Source organism: Chiloscyllium plagiosum, unplaced genomic scaffold (genome assembly GCF_037043375.1).
Source record: "Chiloscyllium plagiosum isolate Xiang-an unplaced genomic scaffold, Cpla_swu_hap1 HiC_scaffold_53X, whole genome shotgun sequence".
In the NCBI taxonomy this organism is placed as follows: domain Eukaryota; kingdom Metazoa; phylum Chordata; class Chondrichthyes; order Orectolobiformes; family Hemiscylliidae; genus Chiloscyllium; species Chiloscyllium plagiosum.
This window is the reverse complement of record NW_028270191.1, coordinates 26,716,194-26,735,313: the sequence shown is the minus strand read 5'-3', so window position 1 is coordinate 26,735,313 and position 19,120 is coordinate 26,716,194. Positions and strand designations below refer to the sequence as shown.

Below are 19,120 nucleotides of genomic sequence, written 5' to 3'. Positions count from 1 at the left end.
GAGAGAGAGAGAGAGAGAGAGAGAGAGAGAGAGAGAGAGAGAGAGAGAGAGAGAGAGAGAGAGAGAGAGAGAAAGAAAAAGAATGAGAGAGAATGAGCGAACGAGCATGAGGATTAAAGAACCAATCCCACTTAGATAGCATTTCCCCACGGATTTTTGGGAGGGAGCTTCACAAAGTTGGAACGTGCCGGGAGATGGGGAAGAGAAGAACGCTCATCGCTTTGGCACACGTCTCTGATCCCTCCCGTTGCTCAGGCTGGGGGTGCTGCTGGTGGAGGAGTGTGTTAATGCAGGTCCTGACACGTTCACAGCTTGGTTACCTCCTGGCCCACGCCCGTTCCCTCTTCCTCCTCCGGGCAGTACGTGATTCACTGCACCGAGGGGAACTCCAACCGACCCGGCAGCATTCAGGCTATCGTTACCTGGAGCGGAGGGGGAGACAGGGAAACAAAAGCCAGATGGTAATGACATTCCCGAGCAAGAGGATAAAGGGATAACCTCAATACAGTGAAAATAAACATTGAAAATAGAAAGAACAACTGTGGAGGCTGGAAATCTGAAACAGAAGCAGAGTCTGGCAGCGACTGTGCAGAGAGAGATTGGGATGAGGAGAAACAGTCCGCCTTTCAGGGTCCAGTGTAGAACAGAGTGCTGACTGCACCCAAAACGTTAACCCTGATTTTCCTCTGCATGCACTGACCTGCCGGACCCTGCTGAGTTTCTCCAGCAAAGTGCCTGCAACACCTGAGCCACCGAGCTGCCCTTAAAACATTTGACTGACTGTCAAGCGATGGTAGAGGCAGCTGCCAACAGATTCTGCACGTAAGCTTGCACAGTGTGGACTCACCAACTTTAAGGGCATTTAAATGGTCATTGGATAAACATATGGATGAAAATGGAATAATGTAGGTTAGATGGGCTTCAGATGGTTTCACAGGTTGGCGCAACATCGAGGGCCAAAGGGCCTGTACTGCGCTGTAATGTTCTATATTCTAATTCTGATCGCCCTCAAATCCACATTCCTACCTTTTCCCCGTAACCTCTCAATTCCTCCTTCCTGATTAAGAATCTGTCTGCCTCAGCCTCGAATATACTGATCGACCCACCCTCGGCAACCCTCTGTGGCAAAGAATTCCACAGATTCACTCCCCTACTCAGAGAGAAGAAACTCCTTCCCGTCTCGGTCTTCAATGGGTAACTCCTGATTCCGAGGGGACACCCTCAGGTCCTAGACTCTCCCACACAAGGGGAAACAATCTAAGCGATAGAGTTATACAGCACAGAAACAGACCCTTCAGTCCAACTCATCTATGCTGATCGGATATCCTAAATTAATCTAGTCATGTTTGTCAGCACTTGGCCCATATCCCTCCAAACCCTTCCAATTCATATATCCATCCAGATGCCTTTAAAATGCTCTAATTGTACCGGCCTCCAATACTTCCTCTGGCAGCTCGTTCCACACATGCACCACCCTCTGAGTGAAAATGTTGCCCCATAGGTCCCTTTTAAATCTTTTCTCTCTCACCCTCAACCTATGCCGTCTCGTTTTGGACTCCCCTACCCTGGGGCAAAAGATCCTGGCTATTCACCCTCCCCTTGCACCTCATCATTTTATAAACCTCTACAAAAAAGGTCAACCTCTCAGCCTCTGACACTCCAGCCTATTCAGCCTCTCCCTATTGCTCAAACCCTCTGATCCCGGCAACATCCTGGTCAATCTTTTCTGCATCCTTGCAAATTTAACAATGTCTTTCCAATGGAAGGGAGACCAGGATTGCATACCTTCCTTCTGTGGGTTAAACTGGGGTAACTTTCTACCTCACTGCAAGTACACCTCAGCAATTCAGCCTGCTCCTTTAACTACTCAAGGTCTGCTCCCCACTGCTGACAGCTTTCTGTATTCCTCTGCCCGGTACAGAGTCTATTGACAGCTGCCTCTACCATCACTTAACAGTCAGTTAAATGTATATCCTAGTTTTAAGAGCAGCATGGTGGCTCAGTGGTTAATTCTGCTGCCTCACAGCGACAGGGACCCTGGTTCAATTCCACCTTCAGGCAACGGTCTGTGTGTGGAATTTGCATCTGCGTGGGTTTCCTGCAGATACTCCAGTTTCCTCACATGGTCCAAACATGTGCAGGTTAGGGTGGATTGGCCGTGCTAAATTGTCCCCGTAGTGCCCAGGGATGTGCAGGTTAGGGTGGGATTGGCCGTGCTAAATTGTCCCATAGTGCCCAGGGATGTGCAGGTTAGGGTGGATTGGCCGTGCTAAATTGTCTCGTAGTGCCCAGGGATGTGCAGGTTAGGGTGGGATTGGCCGTGCTAAATTGTCCCCGTAGTGCCCAGGGACGTGCAGGTTAGGGTGGGATTGGCCGTGCTAAATTGCCCCGTAGTGCCCAGGGATGTGCAGGTTAGGGTGGGATTGACCGTGCTAAATTGTCCCCGTAGTGTTCAGGGATGTGCAGGATAGGATGGATTGGCCGTGCTAAATTGTCTCGTAGTGCCCAGGGATGTGCAGGTTAGGGTGGGATTGGCCATGCTAAATTGTCCTCTAGTGCCCAGGGATGTGCAGGTTAGGGTGGGATTGGCCGTGCTAAATTGTCCCCGTAGTGCCCAGGGATGTGCAGGTTAGGGTGGGATTGGCCGTGCTAAATTGTCCCGTAGTGCCCAGGGACGTGCAGGTTAGGGTGGGATTGGCCGTGCTAAATTGCCCCGTAGTGCCCAGGGATGTGCAGGTTAGGGTGGGATTGACCGTGCTAAATTGTCCCCGTAGTGTTCAGGGATGTGCAGGATAGGATGGATTGGCCGTGCTAAATTGCCTCAGTGTCCAGTGGTGTGCAGGCTAGGTGAGTTAGCCAAGGGGAAAGGCAGGGTTACAGGGATAGGGTGGGTCTGGATGGGATGCTCTTTGGAAGGTTGGTGTAGACTCAAAGGGCCATTGCTACTTCCACACTCTAGGGATTTTATGATTTACACATGTATACAATAGATGTACATAAGGAAGGCACAAAGCTGCAGGATTGTAGAATCCATTAGATTCCACCCCCTCCCCACCAACCCCACACAGAAAACAGAACCGGGCATTGGCCATTTGGCCCCTCGAGCCTGCTCCATGGTTTAAAAGGGATGGGGGCCAGTCGCCCAACTCAATCCTCCCCATCTCAGGTTGGCCGAGTAAACTAGCAAAGTCTGTGTCCACCTTTGAGGGAAGGCCAATCGGAAGACAGACCTGCACTCTTGTAGCACCTACGGGGACAATTTAGCATGGCCAACCCATCCTAATCTGCACATTTCGACCACGCAAGGAAACCCACACAGAGATGCAGGGAAAACATGCGAATTCCGAACAGACTGACAGTTGCCGGAGGGTGGAATTGAACCAGGGTCCCTGTCGTTGTGAGGCAGCAGAGCTAATGTGCCTCAGGACTGCGGTGGTGATGGTGGTTGGTGGGGATGGAGACACCTTCATCTCTTTGGTCTCCTTCCAACTAGTTGAACCTCCAGCTGAGGCAAGACAGGGTCAAGGCTCAACTTCTGATCTGAAGGACAGTTCCTCTGACACTGCAGCTCTCCCTGCCCCAAATGCTTACCTGACAGCATGGTCTTTATCATAGGTACTCACCTGTCGTCACAGAGGGCAAAGACGTCACCAGGCCAGCCGTAGAAGAGCTACCTTGTTCAGTCAGGGTCTTAAACGAGAAAGGAAATAGCAAAGAGTGCTCAGGGTTAACTGGTTGGACTGGGAGCAAACCTGCCTAATGAGCTACTAGGAATGCTCTCCCTTCCGCCCCCTAGATCTCTTCTTCCCTCCCCACCCTACCAACCAACCAACCAAAACTTGTCATGGACCTCTTCACAGATCGAGGAGTAGCAGATGGAGTTCAATTCAGATGGAGGCGAGGCATTGCATTTTGGTAAGACAAACCATGGCAGGACTTACATACATAATGGTAGGGCCCTGGGAGTGCTGTTGACCAGAGAGACCTAGGGGTGCAGGAACATCGTTCCCTGAAAGTAGCATCACAGTTAAACAGGGTGGTGAAGGAGACGTTTGGCATGCTTGTCTTCATCAGTCAGAGCATTGAGAATGGGAGTTGATGAGGCCGCATTTGGAGTACTGCATGCAGTTCTGGTCTCCCAGCTATAGGAAGGATGTTGTTAATCTGGGAAGGGTGAAGAAAAGATTGACAAGGATGCTACCAAGACGAGAGGGTTTGAGTTATAAGGAGGGGCTGGGACGTTTTTCTTTGGAGCATAGGATACGAAGGAGTGACCTTACCAGGTTTATAAAATCATGAGCAGCATGGATAGGGTGAATAGCCAAGGTACTTTCCCTGCGGTGGGAGAGTCCAAAACTAGAGGGGCATAGGTTTAAGGTGAGAGGGGAAAGATTTAAAAGGATTCGGAGGGGTAACTTTTCCACACAGAAGGTGGTGTGTTTATGGAATGAACTGCCAGAAGTAGTAGTAAAGGCACGTAAAATTAGAACATTTCAAAGGTATATGAATAGGAAAGGTTTAGAGGGATATGGGCTAAACACAGGCAAAAAGGGACCAGTTCAGTTTAGGAAACCTGGTTGGCATGGACAGGTGGGACCAAAAGTTCCGTTCACGTGCTGTCAGATGCTCAGCAGACTCATCCAACATGACAAACCACGTCCTCACCCAGGCTAGGGCCAAGCTGCTGCAGAAATCCCATTCAAAGCACCGAGAGGCAAGCAGTCAGATGGCTGAAGGGAACGTGCAAGAGTTGGCTCCCACTTGTCCTCCCTGGTTCAGGGGCTCTCTGTTCTCCGAAGTAAAAGCTACTTCCAGCAGGAAGAAAAGCAGTTTAATTTTTTTCCATCAGCAGTTGCTGCGAGCTGTGACTTTTAATTAATTCAAGAGACCTTTGCTAATTGTGAAGCAGCCACCCTGTGCCTCTTGCAAAAACAGTGGAAGCATCCGGAGAAGGAAAACTAAGGAGCATTTGAATTAGCACAAGAATAATCTCAGCAGATCCTGTGACCAGGGAGCACTGAGCCACTTTCTCAGTTTCCCTTCCACCCAAAACACCCATTGTTTTTCTCCCTCCCCGATTTGCAGCGACCCTAATAATAGCAGGACTCTGTTTCCAACAGGCTGGCCCCAAGTGAGGCATAACCAAATCAGCGCCTCCAGAAAAGTGAGCAAGCCAGCAAGCAATCACAGGAAGGAACCTCAGCATTGACACCATTACCCATGGAGGTGCGACCCCTGACATAAGCGCTGGCACCAGATAAAAATATCAGCAACAACCTGGTCTGAAAGGGGAGGGCGTTACGGGGTGTCAAGACTTACAGGCTTGTTTTGCGAAGATGCCTGGGACATGTACTCAGGGTTGGGGTCACTGAAATTCGGCACTTCCGAATACTGCATACAAAACCTGAAACGGAACACAGAAGTGGTTGCACATCTCAGTAACCTCTCGTCGCTTGCACAATGCTTACCCCGCTGACTAATGTACTAGCAAGGAACCAAAGTAAGCCAATTGGCCCTATGAGCCTTATCTGCCATTTAATAAGCTCATGGCTGATCTGATTTTAACCTCAAATCTACGTTCCTGCATATACTGCAATAATCTTTCATCCTATTGCTGATATAGAATCTAAATGATCTCTGCCTTAAAAATACTCAGATTTCCTGCATCCACAGTCAGAGTCACACAGCATGGAAACTTGTCCACGCTGACCAGATATCCCGAACTAATCTAGTCTCATTTGTCAGCAGTTGGCCCATATCCCACTAAACCCTTCTGACTTATGCGCCCATCCAGATGCCTTTAAATGCTGTAACTATACCAACCTCCACCACTTCCTCTGGCAGCTCATTCCATACACGCACCACACTTTGCGTGAAAAAAACTTGCTCCATAACTCCTTTCTATATCTTTCCCCTCTCACCCTAAACCTATGCCCTCTAGTTTTGGACTCCCCCATCCCGGGGAAAAAGACCTTGGCTACTCACCCTCTCTCATAAAGCCATAGAGATGTACAACACGGAAACAGGCCCTTTGGTCCAACCCACCCATGCCGACCAGATATCCCAATCCAATCTCGTCCCACCTGTCAGCACCCAGCCCATATCCCTCCAAACCCTTCCTATTCATATACCCATCCAAATGCCTTTTAAATGTTGCAATTGTACCAGCCTCCACCACTTCCTCTGGCAGCTCATTGCATACCCGTACCACCCTCTGTGTGAAAAGGTTGCTCTTTAAGTCTCTTTTATATCTTTCCCCTCTCACCCTAAACCTATGCCTTCTAGTTCTAGACTCCCCGACCCCAGGGAAAAGACTTTTCTAGTCTATTTATCCTAACCATGCCCCTCATGATTTTATAAACCTCTAAGGTCACCCCTCAGCCTCCAGCCCCAGCTTATTAAACCTCTCCCTATCACTCAAATCTTCCAACCCTGGCAACATTCCTGTAATTCTTTTGTAAACCCTTTGAAGTTTCACAACATCTTTCCGATAGGAAGGAGACCAGAATTGCACGCAATATTCCAACAGTATCTATGCCCCTCATGATTTTATAAACCTCTATAAGGTAACTCCTCACCCTCCCATACTCCAGGGAAAACAGCCTCAACCTATTCAGCCTCTCCCTGTAGCTCAAACCCTCCAACCCTGGCAACATCCTTGTAAATCTTTTCTGAACCCTTTCAAGTTTAACAGCATCTTCCCTAAAGCAGGGGGACCAGAATTGTATGCAGTGTTCCAAATGTAGCCAAACTGAAGGGGATTCCAAAGAAACTACACCCTCTGATAGAGAGGGGGCAACATTTTTTCTGTTTTAAATGGGCTCTCCCTTATTTTTAAACTGTGACCCCCAGTTCTAGATTCTCCCACAAGAGGAAACATCCTATTCCACATCCACCCCATCCCCTCAGGATCTTACGTGTTCCAATTAAGTTACCTCTGATTGTTTACACTCTGGAATATACAGACCTAGCCTGTTTAGCCTTTCCTCATAGGGCATTCTGCTCATTCCAAGGATTAGACCAGTAAACCTTTTCTGAACTGATTCCGACACATTAACATCCTTCTGTAAGTATGGTGACCAGTCATAGAGATGTACAGCATGGAAACAGACCCTTCAGTCCAACCCGTCCATGCCAACCAGATATCCCAACCCAATCTAGTCCCACCTGCCAGCACCCGGCCCATATCCCTCCAAACCCTTCCTATTCATATACCCATCCAGATGCCTCTTAAATGTTGCAATTGTACCAGCCTCCACTACTTCCTCTGGCAGCTCATTCCATATCCGTACCACCCTCTGTATGAAAAGTTGCCCCATAGGTCCCTTTTATATCTTTCCCCTCTCACCCTAAACCTATGCCTTCTAGTTCTGGACTCCCTGACCCCAGGGAAAAGACTGGGCCTATTTACCCTATCCATGCCCCTCATAATTTTGTAAACCTCTACATGGTCACCCCTCAGCCTCCGACACTCCAGGGAAAACAGCCCCAGCCTGTTCAGTCTCTCCCTATAGCTCAAATCCTCCAACCCTGGCAACATCCTTGTAAACCTTTTATGAATCCTTTCAAGTTTCACAACATCCTTCCGATAGGAAGGAGACCAGAATTGCACGCTATATTCCAACAGTGGCCTAACCAATTCCTGTACAGCCGCAACATGACCTCCCAACTCCTGTACTCAATACTTTGACCAATAAAAGAAAGCATACCAAACGCCTTCTTCACTGTCCTATCTACCTGTGACTCCACTTTCAAGGAGCTATGAACCTGCACTCCAAGGTCTCTTTGTTCAGCAAAACTCCCTAGGACCTTACCATTAAGTGTATAAGTCCTGCTAAGATTTGCTTTCCCAAACTGCAGCACCTCACATTTATCTAAATTAAACTCCATCTGCCACTTCTCAGCCCATTGGCCCAGCTGGTCAAAATCCCGTTGTAATCTGAGGTAGCCCCTCTTCGCTGTCCACTACACCCTCCAATTGTGGTGTTATCCGCAAACTTACTTACTGTACCTCTCATGCTCGCATCCAAATCATTTATGTAAAATGACAAAAGGTCGCGGACCCAGCACCGATCCTTGTGGCACACCACTGGTCACAGGCCTCCAGTCTGGAAAAACAACCCTCCACCACCACCACCCTCTGTCTTCTACCTTTGAGCCAGTTCTATATCCAAACGGCTAGTTCTTCCTACACACAGTGCTCCAGACGTGGTCTCACCAACGCACCTGCATTACTGAAGCATAACCTCCTTACTCTTGCATTCAATGCCACTCACAATAAACCGTCACATCTTATTAGTTGGCCTGACTGCTTGCTGTGGCTGCACTGACCTGCGAGCGTGCACTCGGATACCCAGATCCCACTGCATCTCCGAGCTCTGCTCCCTCTCACCATTTAGATAGTGTGTCTTTCTTTCAAAAGACAAGATTCTCTCTGCTGAAGTGGACGTGGACCACCTGACATTTTTCAGTCCAACGTAGACGCTGGAGCTAAGAAGCAGACAGCGCGAAAGAGAGCCAAAGTCTGGCACAGCATGTGTCAGGAAACTTTAAGCTGGAAGGTTGATGCAAAGATGGATGCTCAACTGAATTACAACATTCACTCAATTGCTCTGGTAGAGGGTGGGGAGTGTTTCACCATGTACCACCTTGCCTACCAGTTCATTCACTTGTTAACACTGAAGAACACACACACGCATGCAACCAGGACCAAAGAAAAGACAAAACCTGTGCTTTTATAGCATCTCACACAAGCTCAGGAGGTTTCCAATGCACTTCATAGTCACCAAGTGCAATGCAGCAACTGTTATAAAGCAGGGGAATGCAGCAGCCAATTTGCGCACCGCAAGCTCCCACACACACAGCGGTGTGATAACAGCCTGTCGAGGTATAAACTGTGGCCTGAACACCAGGGAGGCCTTCAAAAGAGGACAAGGGGATATTCTTGCGCCTGCCCTAGACTGCAGCCGTTGCAAGCATTTTGCTTTCCACCTGAGAGATGGCTTTTCCGACCTTGCAGCATTGCTTCCGCATTCTAGTGGGACAGGTGTCTTGCTTGCGTGCAAGGGCGAATTTAGAAAGTTGGTTTGGCCAGTGGGGAGGGGGGTTCAGGGCTAGCTCAGTTGGTCGGATGGTTGGTTTACAGAGCAACATCAACAGCATGTCAATTCCTGCCGCATCGGAGGTTACCATCGAGGTCTCGCCTTCACAATCTCACCCCCTTGCCTGAGGCATGGTGACCCTCAGGTTAAACCCACCACCGATCGTGTCTCTCTCTCTCTCTCTCTCTCTCTTTAAGGAGACAGCAGCCTTGAGATTCCTCTGGGACTATGGCGATTTACCTTTGGAAGGGGATGAGAGTTTTAATGAGCTGTTTATACATCTTCAGCATGTCCCCTCTCAGTCTCCTCTGCTCCAAGGAAAACAACCCCATTCTATCCCATCTCTCCATCTGAAACTCTCCAGCCCAGGCAAACATCTCCTTTGCACCTTCTCCAGTGCAATCCCTTCCCTCCTCTAATCTGGACTCTCCAACAACACCAGTAGCCTAACCAATGCTTTACACATTACTACAGGCCAGTCACCCACCATCACCACCCCTTGGTGGGTAATTTCTGAAGAAGCAGTGACTCTTTGGAAACCAGTACTCTGACGAGTTGGAGTTACAGGGAGAGGCTGGGACTTTTTCCCACTGGAGCATTAAGATACTGGAGGGGTGACCTCATACAGGTCAATAAAATGAGAAGAGGCATAGACAAGGTAGATAGCTGCAGCTTTTCCCCAGGGCAGGGGAGTTTTAAAGGTGAGAGGGGAAAGATACAGAAGGGTCTAGAGAGGCAATTTTTTCACAGAGTAGCGAGTGTCCAGAACAGGCTGACAGAAATAGTGGCGCGAGCGAGTACAATTTCGTCATTTAAGAGACATTTAGACAGGTATGTGGATAGAGTAGGGATGGAGGGATGTGGACCAAATGCAGGCAAATGGAACTAGATTAATTGTGAAAACTGGGCAGCATGGGCAAGATGGGCTTGTTTCAATGCTGTAGACCCCTATGGGTCACCCTCCATGGCAAACTCTGATCTCGTGCGAAGTTTTGAGAAAGCTGTTCATGTGTATGTGACACCATTTTACTTTACATGAACAAAAACTCCCTTACAGTGCTGAAGGTTTCTGTTAAAGTGGCTGTACGATCACAGGCAGGAGGAAGACAGTAATGTATTCGGGTCTGGTAATCCAGGGAGCCAGGCTAATGGCCTGGGGATATGGTTTGAAACCTTAGCATGGCAGCAAGAGGGATGGGGGAGGCAACGGCCTCCTGGTATCATCACTTGACTATTAATCCAGAGACTTGGAAAATTGGAGGTGTAGTGGACAGCGAAGGAGGTTACCTCAGAGTACAATGGGACCTTGATCAAATGGGCCAATGGGTCAAGGAATGGCAGATGGAGTTTAATTTTGATAAATGTGAGGTGCTGCAATTTGGAAAGGCAAATTGAGGTAGAATTTATACACTTAATGATAAGGTTCTGAGGAGTGTTGCCGAACAAAGAGACCTTGGAGTGCAGGTTCACAGTTCCTTGCAAGTGGAGTCCCAGGTAGATAGGATAGTGAAAGAGGCGTTGGGTATGCTTGCCTTCATTGGTCAGAATATTGAGTACAGGAGTTGGGAGGTCATGTTGCGGCTATACAGGCCACTTTTGGAATATTGTGTCAATTCTAGTCTCCCTGCTATAAGAAGGATGTTATGAAACTTGAAAGGGTTCAGAAAAGATTTTACGAGGATGTTGCCAGGGTTAGAGGGTTTGAGCTATAGGGAGAGACTGAATAGGCTGGGGCTGTTTTCCCTGGACCATCAGAGGCTCATGGGTGACTTTAAAGAGGTTTATAAAATCATGAGGGGCATATATAGGGTGAATAGCCAAAGTCTTTTCCCAAGGGTGGGGAGAGTCCAAAACTAGAGGACAAGAGGAGAAAGAATTAAAGGGACCTAAGGGGTAACTCTTTCATGCAGAGGTGATGCGTGCTTGGAATGAGTTGCCAAAGGAGGAGGAGGTGGCAGCTGGTACAATTACAGCATTTAAAAGGCATCTAGATGGATATATAAATAGGAAATGTTTAGAGGAATATGGGCCAAGTGCTGGCAAATGGGACTAGATTAATTTAGGATATTTGGTCAACATGAACGACTTGACCTGTTTCCATGCTGGACAGCACTATGACTCAATGTTCTGGGGACCCGGGTCCAAAACCTTCCACAGCAGATGGTGGAATCTGAATTCAATACAAAAACATCGATTCTCATGCTCCTCGGATGCTGCCTGACCTGCTGTGCTTTTCCAGAACTATACTCCAGACTCTCACTCCTCCTCCACTGCCAGTCCCCACCTCTGTCCTTACCTGTCAGTCAACTCACTCTCTATCCTTAAACGTTCTTAACCGTCTCTCTCCTCACCCCCTTGTTTTACATGGGCTCACTCCCCATCACCACCCACTCTTTCCTGGCTCCCTCCCACTTCTGAACACTCACAATTACACCACAAATGAAGTGCCAACAGGTATCTGAACTACTGAAACTTCTGAAAGCCCGCCCAAACCGTTAGATTGGAGGCAGAGCAAGGCAGCAACCCCAGCTTACAACAGCTCTTCACACGCACAGCATCAAGGCACAGAACTTACTCTCCGACTTTCTGAAGGTCTCCGCCTCTCCCCGTGTAGAGCGTCAGACATCCTTTCCAAATTGAGGCATACCTGCAAAAACGCAATAAGATTTTCTTTCACCACCAGAGGGCTCTGAATGACTTGTGCTGACAGCACAGGGGAGGGGAGATCACAGCTAAACTACAACGGAGGCACTGTTCTTTCACCTTTGAGGTGAGACTGAAAGGAGGGAATAAAGCAATAGTGGAAATCTGAAACAAAAACAAAAATTATTGGAGAAACTCAGCAAGTCTGGGACATCTGAGGATAGAAAGCAGAGCTAACGTTTCAAGCCCAGTGACTCTTCTTAATAACTTTGCTTTAAAGGAAGGAATCCTACTTCAGACAGAGTGAACAATATCGTGGAATATTCAAGTATTATTGCACAAGCAAAAAAAAACCCCTGGGAGCACTCAAGAAACAACTTGATGTAACAACAGAGGAGGGGGAAGTGACACTGATCAACTAAGGTTAAACACTCAAATATCAAAAACTTCTAAAGTACATAGTCACTTTTGCTCTGCAGTGGCAAAGGTCATCAAGCAAAGACACTTCCACTTTAAGGAGTAAGAGAACTAGTACCAACAGACAAATGTTCTCATTCTGCACACCAGTCAATTCATGTGCCATTTCATAGAGCAACCACTGTTCACAGATATTCCCAGAGGGGATTTTAGTAACATGGAGGGTTGGGGAAGCTGGGATTGTTCTCCTCAGGGTGAAGGTGGTCAAGGACACGTAGTTTTCAGGATTGCGACAGGTTAAAATGAGATAGACTTAAAAAAGAAAAGCTGTTCTCATTGTCTGATGATAGAAGGACTGAGGGGCACAGATTTAAGAATTCAGGCAAGAGATTTAGTTTTTATTTGTTGTAAGGGGTCCATGACGAAGAAATTATTTACATAGCGAGTAGCAATGACCAGAAAGTTACTGCCCAAGAGTGGGTGGAAGTGGAGGCAATGGATGAATCAAAATGGAAAAAATAAATTTGCAGGAACAATGGCGTAAAAGTTGTGAAAGGAGGTAGAGGTAGTGGGACAGGACGGAGACGGAATAGATCGTCTTACTGAGATCCAGCATCAATTCGATGGGCTGAATAGCTTTATATTTGACACCAGAATCATGGAGAAAGGAGGAGTTCAGAGTTGTTCCATCACACACACTAGACAAAACAAATAAATTGTTCTTGACTCAAAATATTCAATCCTTACTGTGTGCCACACTGTAGAAAGGAGATGACTGCACTAGAGAGAGTACATTGGAGATGCACCAGGATGGGGCTGATATCCCTACAGCAGAGAATGGAGAAAAAAAATGCAGATAGCTGCAACATAAAGGGTCGTGGGATACTTGTGCATGTAACACAGAAAGCTAGCACACAGGGTGCAGCAGATAATCAGTAAGACTAATGGAATATTCGCCCTTATTTCAAGGCGGTTGGAATATAAGAATACAGATGGCTTACTGCAACTCTACAAAGTGCTGCTGAGACAACATCTGGAATACAGTGATCAGCTTTGATGCTCTTATTTAAAGCAAAGATATCATTTCATTGGCACTCCTTGTCACAGTTGTGAGAGAAGAATCCTTGTGTATCAGGTTGTAAGTTTGCTCGCTGAGCTGATAAGCTTGTTCTCAGACGCTTCATCACCGTGCTAGGTAACATCATCGGTGTGCCTCTGTTGAAGCGCTGGTGTACTGTCCTGCTTTCTATTTGTGTGTCTTGGTCTGTTGTGGCAGGTGAGATCATTTCCAGTTCTTTTTCTAGGAGGTTGGTAAATGGGGTCCAAATCCATGTGTTTGTTGACAGAGTTCTGCTTTGAATGTCAGGCCTCTAGGAATTCCCATGCGTGTCTTTGTTTAGCCTGTCCCAGGATGGATGTATTGTCCCAGTTGAACTGGTGTCCCTCGTTGTTTGTGTGTCAGGTTCCTAGTGATAGTTGGTCATGTCTTTTGGTGGCTAGTTGGTGCAAGTGTATCCTGGTGGCTAGTTTCCTGCCTGTCTGTCCGATGTAATGTTTGTTGCAGTCCATGCAGGGTATTTTGAACATGACGTCCGTTCTGCTGGCTATTGGTAGGGGGCCCTTTAGATTCATCAGGAGTTGTTTGTGTGTTGGTAGGTTTGTGATGCCAAGGGGCCAGAGTCATCTGATTGTCATCTCTGAGATGTCTTTAAAGTATGGCAGGTTGGCTAGAGTCCCTGGGAATGTTGTGTCTTCTTGTTTAGGTTTGTTGTGCAAGAATCGGCGGACTGCGCTTATCAGGTACCCGTTGTTATTGAATATGTTGTATAGGTGTTTTTCTTCAGCATCTCGTACTTCCTGGGTGCTGAAGTATGTTGTGGCTTATCTAAATAATGTCCTGATGCAGCTTTGTTAGAGGTTGTTGGGAGGATTGCTGCTATAGTTGAGTATCTGGTCTGTGTGTGTTGCTTTCCTACAGACATTGGTAGGCAGCTCTCCATTGGCTTTTCGTTCTACTGTGACATCTAGGAAGGGGAGTCTGTTGTTCTCTTCCTCATTGGTGAACTTCATACCAGTAAGGATGTTGTTTATGTGTTTGTGTTTCTTCTAATTTGTTGTGTTTCGTGATGACAAATGGTGTCATGCACATAGCGGACCCAAAGCTTGAGCTGGATCGTGAGGAGGGCTGCTTGTTCCAACCACTACATAACTGCTTCTGCCAAGAGTCCTGATATTGGTGATCCCATGGGTGTGCCATTGATTTGTTCATAGGTCTTGTCATTGAACGTGAAGTGTGTTGAGGGGCACAGGTCTACTAGCTTGAGGATGCTGTCCTTGCTAATGGAGTTGGTGCTGTCTGGTGTGTGTGCCCTTGGTTTGTCTAGTACTGAGATCAGTGTTTCTTTGACCAAAATGATGTTTATTGATGTGAATAGGGCTGTCACGTCAAAGGAAACCATGACCTTGTTGTCCTCTACCTTGGTGTCTTTCATGATGTTCAGGAATTCCTGGGTGGAGTGGATGGAGTGGCTCGAGTCTTCTACTGGGTATTTCAGTTTGCGTTGAAGTTCCTTTGCGAGTCTGCATGATGGTGTGCCGGGAAGTGAGACTATGGCTCGGAGGGGGGCCCCTGGTTTGTGTACCTTTGGTAATCTGTAGAAAGGTGTGTTGGATCCTTCAGGTTTCATTCTTTAGAGGACTGTTTTGTTAATTTCACCTGTCTTGTGGAGTTTCTTCAGTTCTGCTGTAATACAGCTTTCTAGCAGTGGAGTCAGGTCCATCGCAACCTGTTGGTAGGTGTTGGTATCTGTGAGCAGTGGGTTTGTTTTTTCAATGTATTGTGCTCTGTTCAGGATGATGGTCATGCACCTTTTGTCTGTCAGTACTGTCTTTTCTAAGTACTTCCAAAGCTTTCCTTTGTGTTGAGGGTGTTCCTTCTTTCTTTCTGCTTAGTGTTGGCGCTACTGTCTGTCTGATGGCTTGCTGGATTTCTTCAGTAAGTCCGTTTTCTTTCAGGGTACGACCAGACTACTCCGGCCCCTTATCGTCATGGTAGCTCACAAACCTACCAACACACCGAAACAACTCTTGATGAATCTAAAAGGACCCCCTACCAAAAACCAGCAGAACAAATGTCATTTACAAAATACCCTGCATGGACTGCAACACTACATTGGACAGACAGGCAGGAAACTAGCCACCAGGATACACGAGCACCAACTAGCCACCAAAAGACATGACCAACTATCACTAGGAACCTGACACGCAAATGACGAGGGACACCAGTTCAACTGGGACAATCCACCCATCCTGGAACAGGCTAAACAAAGATACACACGGGAATTCCTAGAGGCCTGGCATTCAAACTGGAACTCCGTCAATAAACACGGATTTGGACCCCATTTACCAACCTCTCAGAGAAAGAACAGGAAGTGAGATCACCTACCAAGAGACCAAGACACACAAATAGAAAGCGGACAATACACCAGTGCTTCAACAGAGGCACACTGATGATGTTAAAAGGAGAAAGTGAGGACTGCAGATGCTGGAGATCAGAGCTGAAAATGTGTTGCTGAAGAAGGGCTCATGCCCAAAACGTCAATTCTCCTGCTCCTTGGATGCTGCCTGACTCACTGACGATGTTACCTAGCACAGTGATCAAATGTCTGAGAACAAATCTTCCAGCTCAGCGAGCAAACTTACAATCTGAACCACAACCTGAGCTACAAATCTTCACAAAGATCGCAATCCTTGTGTACATTGAAGACTGAGATAGATGGAATTGTATCAGTTGGGGAATCGAGGACTAGGGCAGGTAAGTGGATGTGAGGAATGTCAGGCTAGACACAATCCTATTGAATGTGAAGGACGCTCGAGGAGCCGAAAAGCCTACTCTTGATCTTATTTCTTATAAGCTGAGAAAGCTGACGGTATTGGGTTTCTTGAGCTGTACAAAATTATGAGGGACGTAGATAGGAAGAACCTCTTCCCCTTAAGTAGAAGGGTCAATAAGCAGAGGGCACTGTTTAAAGGTAAGGAGCAAAACATTTTATAAAGGAATTTGTTTTAACCTAGATGATGGTGGGTATCTGGAACTCTGCTTGAAAGAGTGGAATTATCAGAGCATTCAAGTATTTAGATGATCATGAAATACCATACCATACCATACAAGGCTACAGGCCAAGTGCTGGAACATGGGTCTGGAATAGATAGGTGCCTGACGACCGGCATGGACACGATGGACCCCTTTCTATGCTGTATGACTCTATGATGCTCATAGCTTCCTTGAAGGCTTGACCCCAAGCACGGCAGAAATCCACATGGATCAAAAAATTCTTCGATCTGTCCTTATTCATCTTAGGTGATGTAGAGGGTACTACACCTAACTTCAGAATGCCTGGATTAGAGAGGATGTAGTGACGTTGATTGGGGATCCCTGTAACCGATGAATCCTGGATGTTGGTTGAGGATAGGAATACACTGCCTATTGAGCTGTTGCAGGCATTCTAGGCAATAGTCTGGACTCAGTGCAAATAATAGTCATAACACCATCACAACAATGCTCACCACTATCTCAGAACAACCAGGAATCTGCAGTAAATGCAGCCTTGCATCTATCCCCCAGATGCAGACAACAGATAAAAACTGGATGCAAGTGAGCGAGAAAGGGGTCTCTTAGTCAAGGAAAAGGGGGTAAAACTTGCAGTACTTAACAAGAGTTCACATTCAAAAAGGGTAGTAGCATCTTCCAAACCTGCTATCTCTATCATCTAGAAGGACAAGGGCAGCAGGGACATGGGAACACCATCACCTGTAAGTTCCCCTCCAAGACACAGATCACTCTGACTTGGAAACACATTGCCATTTCTTCAGAGTCACTGGGTCAAAATGCTGGAATTTCCTCCTTAACAGCATTGTATGGCTCTGCCTACATGCCAGGGTGGCAGTGGTTCAAGAAAGCAGCTCACCACCACCTTCTCAAGGGCAATGATGAATGGGCAATAAATGCTGCATGTGACCAGCTAGTGACCCCCATGTCCTGTTAATTAGTTTTAAAAATTGTTTGCCGCACATTTATCAGGCATTTGTAAAACAAAGTGAGGTACCCTCTGGTTAATCGGATGATATCTCCAGCCTGAATCAGACTTCCCACATCATCCCACACCGATATATTGATGCTGCCGGTTTTATCTGCCACCTTACACGTCCTGACTTCATGCCCGTCTTTTGTTTTGGTCACTCGTCCTACAGAACAAGAAATACAGTGACAGATGATTTAACATTTTCACAAGCACCAAAACAAAATGCTGGGAATGTCTTCTGCCTCCAAAACTCCATGCATTGTTTTTGCATCATTCTTACGAAGAGTGGAAGCAGGAGACTTCCATCCCTGCTCAAAATGAAAATAACAGGTATTTGGACAAAAACAAATTTTGGCTCACCCACAGGCAAATTAGTGTAAAAGCCCAAAGTGATTCACCAACACAATGAAAAGAAGGGAATCTACTACCTTTACTAAGTTATATGCACACATAATTTCAGTGCAAAACTGTGTAGTTGACCTTAAATGCTTTCTCAAAGCAACAAGGGACATAAAATTCCCAGTCTCAACTGGTGGCATGCGCCAAGTTTGTTAATCTTAGCAACCCTACCATCACTCTACTGTAAAGTCCATTTAGGAGAAGCAGGATTGGATTTGACTGCGATACCTTTTGACGAAAGGGAAGGAAACGTAATATCTCATTCGCAGAACTTACCTATTTCCAGGACAATGAACAGGAGGTTCAGGTTTTTCAAACCAGCTTTGATATCCTTGACGTAAGTGTCGTTTGACATGTTCTCTCCCACAACAGGACCTGAATTCTTTGGGAGCTACAAATTTCAGGCAGCAAGTTGGAAGGATCAAGCCCAGACGAACACATTCAGCTCACTGGAGTGCGTTTTGCTGGGCCAGGAGCAAATCTTCCTTCCTGCAAAATCAATGCAGTGACGCCTCCTCGGGAACACTTCACAAACTGACGGACGCCTCAGTAATGTTGCTCGAGCTCCCTCCCCAACGTTCGCGAGAGCACGATCGGCCAGCCCGCTCTTTCCCGTCGCCCCGGAAACCAGTGCTGACAGGCAGCAGCCTTGGCCAATCAACAACCGCTCGTCGCCTGTACCGCCCACAACTCAACTGGGTTCCAATAGGCGGGACACCTGCTTAGGGCCTTCGTGTCCAGGAGTGATTCCGAAAAGGCCCGCATTAAAGGGACAAGTTTTTGAACAATTCATTCACGGGATACTGGCGTCGCTGGCATTTGTTGCTCTGTTACGTTAGGGCAGTCTCAATCAAAGGTTAGGAATCGGAAAGCTTTCCTAATTAGATCTGGAGTCAGGCAGGGCTACCCATTATCTCTTGCCTTGTTTGTGTTTGCTGAGTCCATCTGGAAGGAATTCATTCCTGATAAAGGGCTTTTGCCCAAAACGTCGGTTTTCCTGCTCCTCGGATGCTGTGCTTTTCCAGTACCACACTAATCTTGACCCCGTCCAGAAGGATTTGAGTCTGACTGAGAATGGAGTCCTGCAGATCAAAGACTCCATGTACATGGACGATGTTGCCATTTTCTGCTCAGATCTGCTGCCAGTCCACAGACTCATGAGCATCTGTGACCATTTCGAACTGGCCTCGGGAGACAAGAGCAAGGCCATGTTCGTTACGAACTGGACCGACTGAACCTTTTATCTCCTTCCTTGTCAGGACAGATTACCTGAAGGTGCTGGGTTTGTGGTTTGGAAGGGCCAGGTGGTGTGCAAATACTTGGGAGGAAAGCATCTCCAAGGTGAGGTACTGCTCCCTCTCCATTGTGGGTAAAAACCTGGACATTAGGTGAGACGGCCTTACTGTCTGTGTTACTGTACCTGGTACAGGTCTGGCTCATTCCCCAAACCTGTAGCCTTAGCAGTCACCTGAGCCATCT

At 47.1% G+C, this 19,120-nt stretch overlaps 1 protein-coding gene across 1 annotated transcript; it reads right to left on the bottom strand.

The window, feature by feature from the left end:
- nabp2 (nucleic acid binding protein 2) lies at positions 1–18,544 on the bottom strand. Its single transcript, XM_043681722.2, has 6 exons — positions 17,918–18,544; positions 17,267–17,405; positions 11,677–11,748; positions 5,320–5,404; positions 3,624–3,690; positions 1–422 (listed from the first exon to the last, which is right to left on the bottom strand). The coding sequence occupies exons 1-6, from the start codon at positions 17,994–17,996 to the stop codon at positions 214–216; spliced, it is 651 nt and encodes a 216-aa protein (XP_043537657.1). The 5' UTR covers positions 17,997–18,544; the 3' UTR covers positions 1–213.
- Between the last annotated feature and the right edge of the window lie 576 nt (positions 18,545–19,120).

Coding starts and splice junctions, on each gene's coding strand:
- nabp2 (XM_043681722.2), bottom strand. CDS start 17,996: ATGTCAAACGACACTTACGTCAAGGATATCAAAGCTGGTTTGAAAAAC. Junction 5,405..11,676: donor GACCTTCAGAAAGTCGGAGA/GTAAGTTCTGTG, acceptor GTTCCGTTTCAG/GTTTTGTATGCAGTATTCGG. Junction 3,691..5,319: donor CATCTTCGCAAAACAAGCCT/GTAAGTCTTGAC, acceptor TTCTCGTTTAAG/ACCCTGACTGAACAAGGTAG.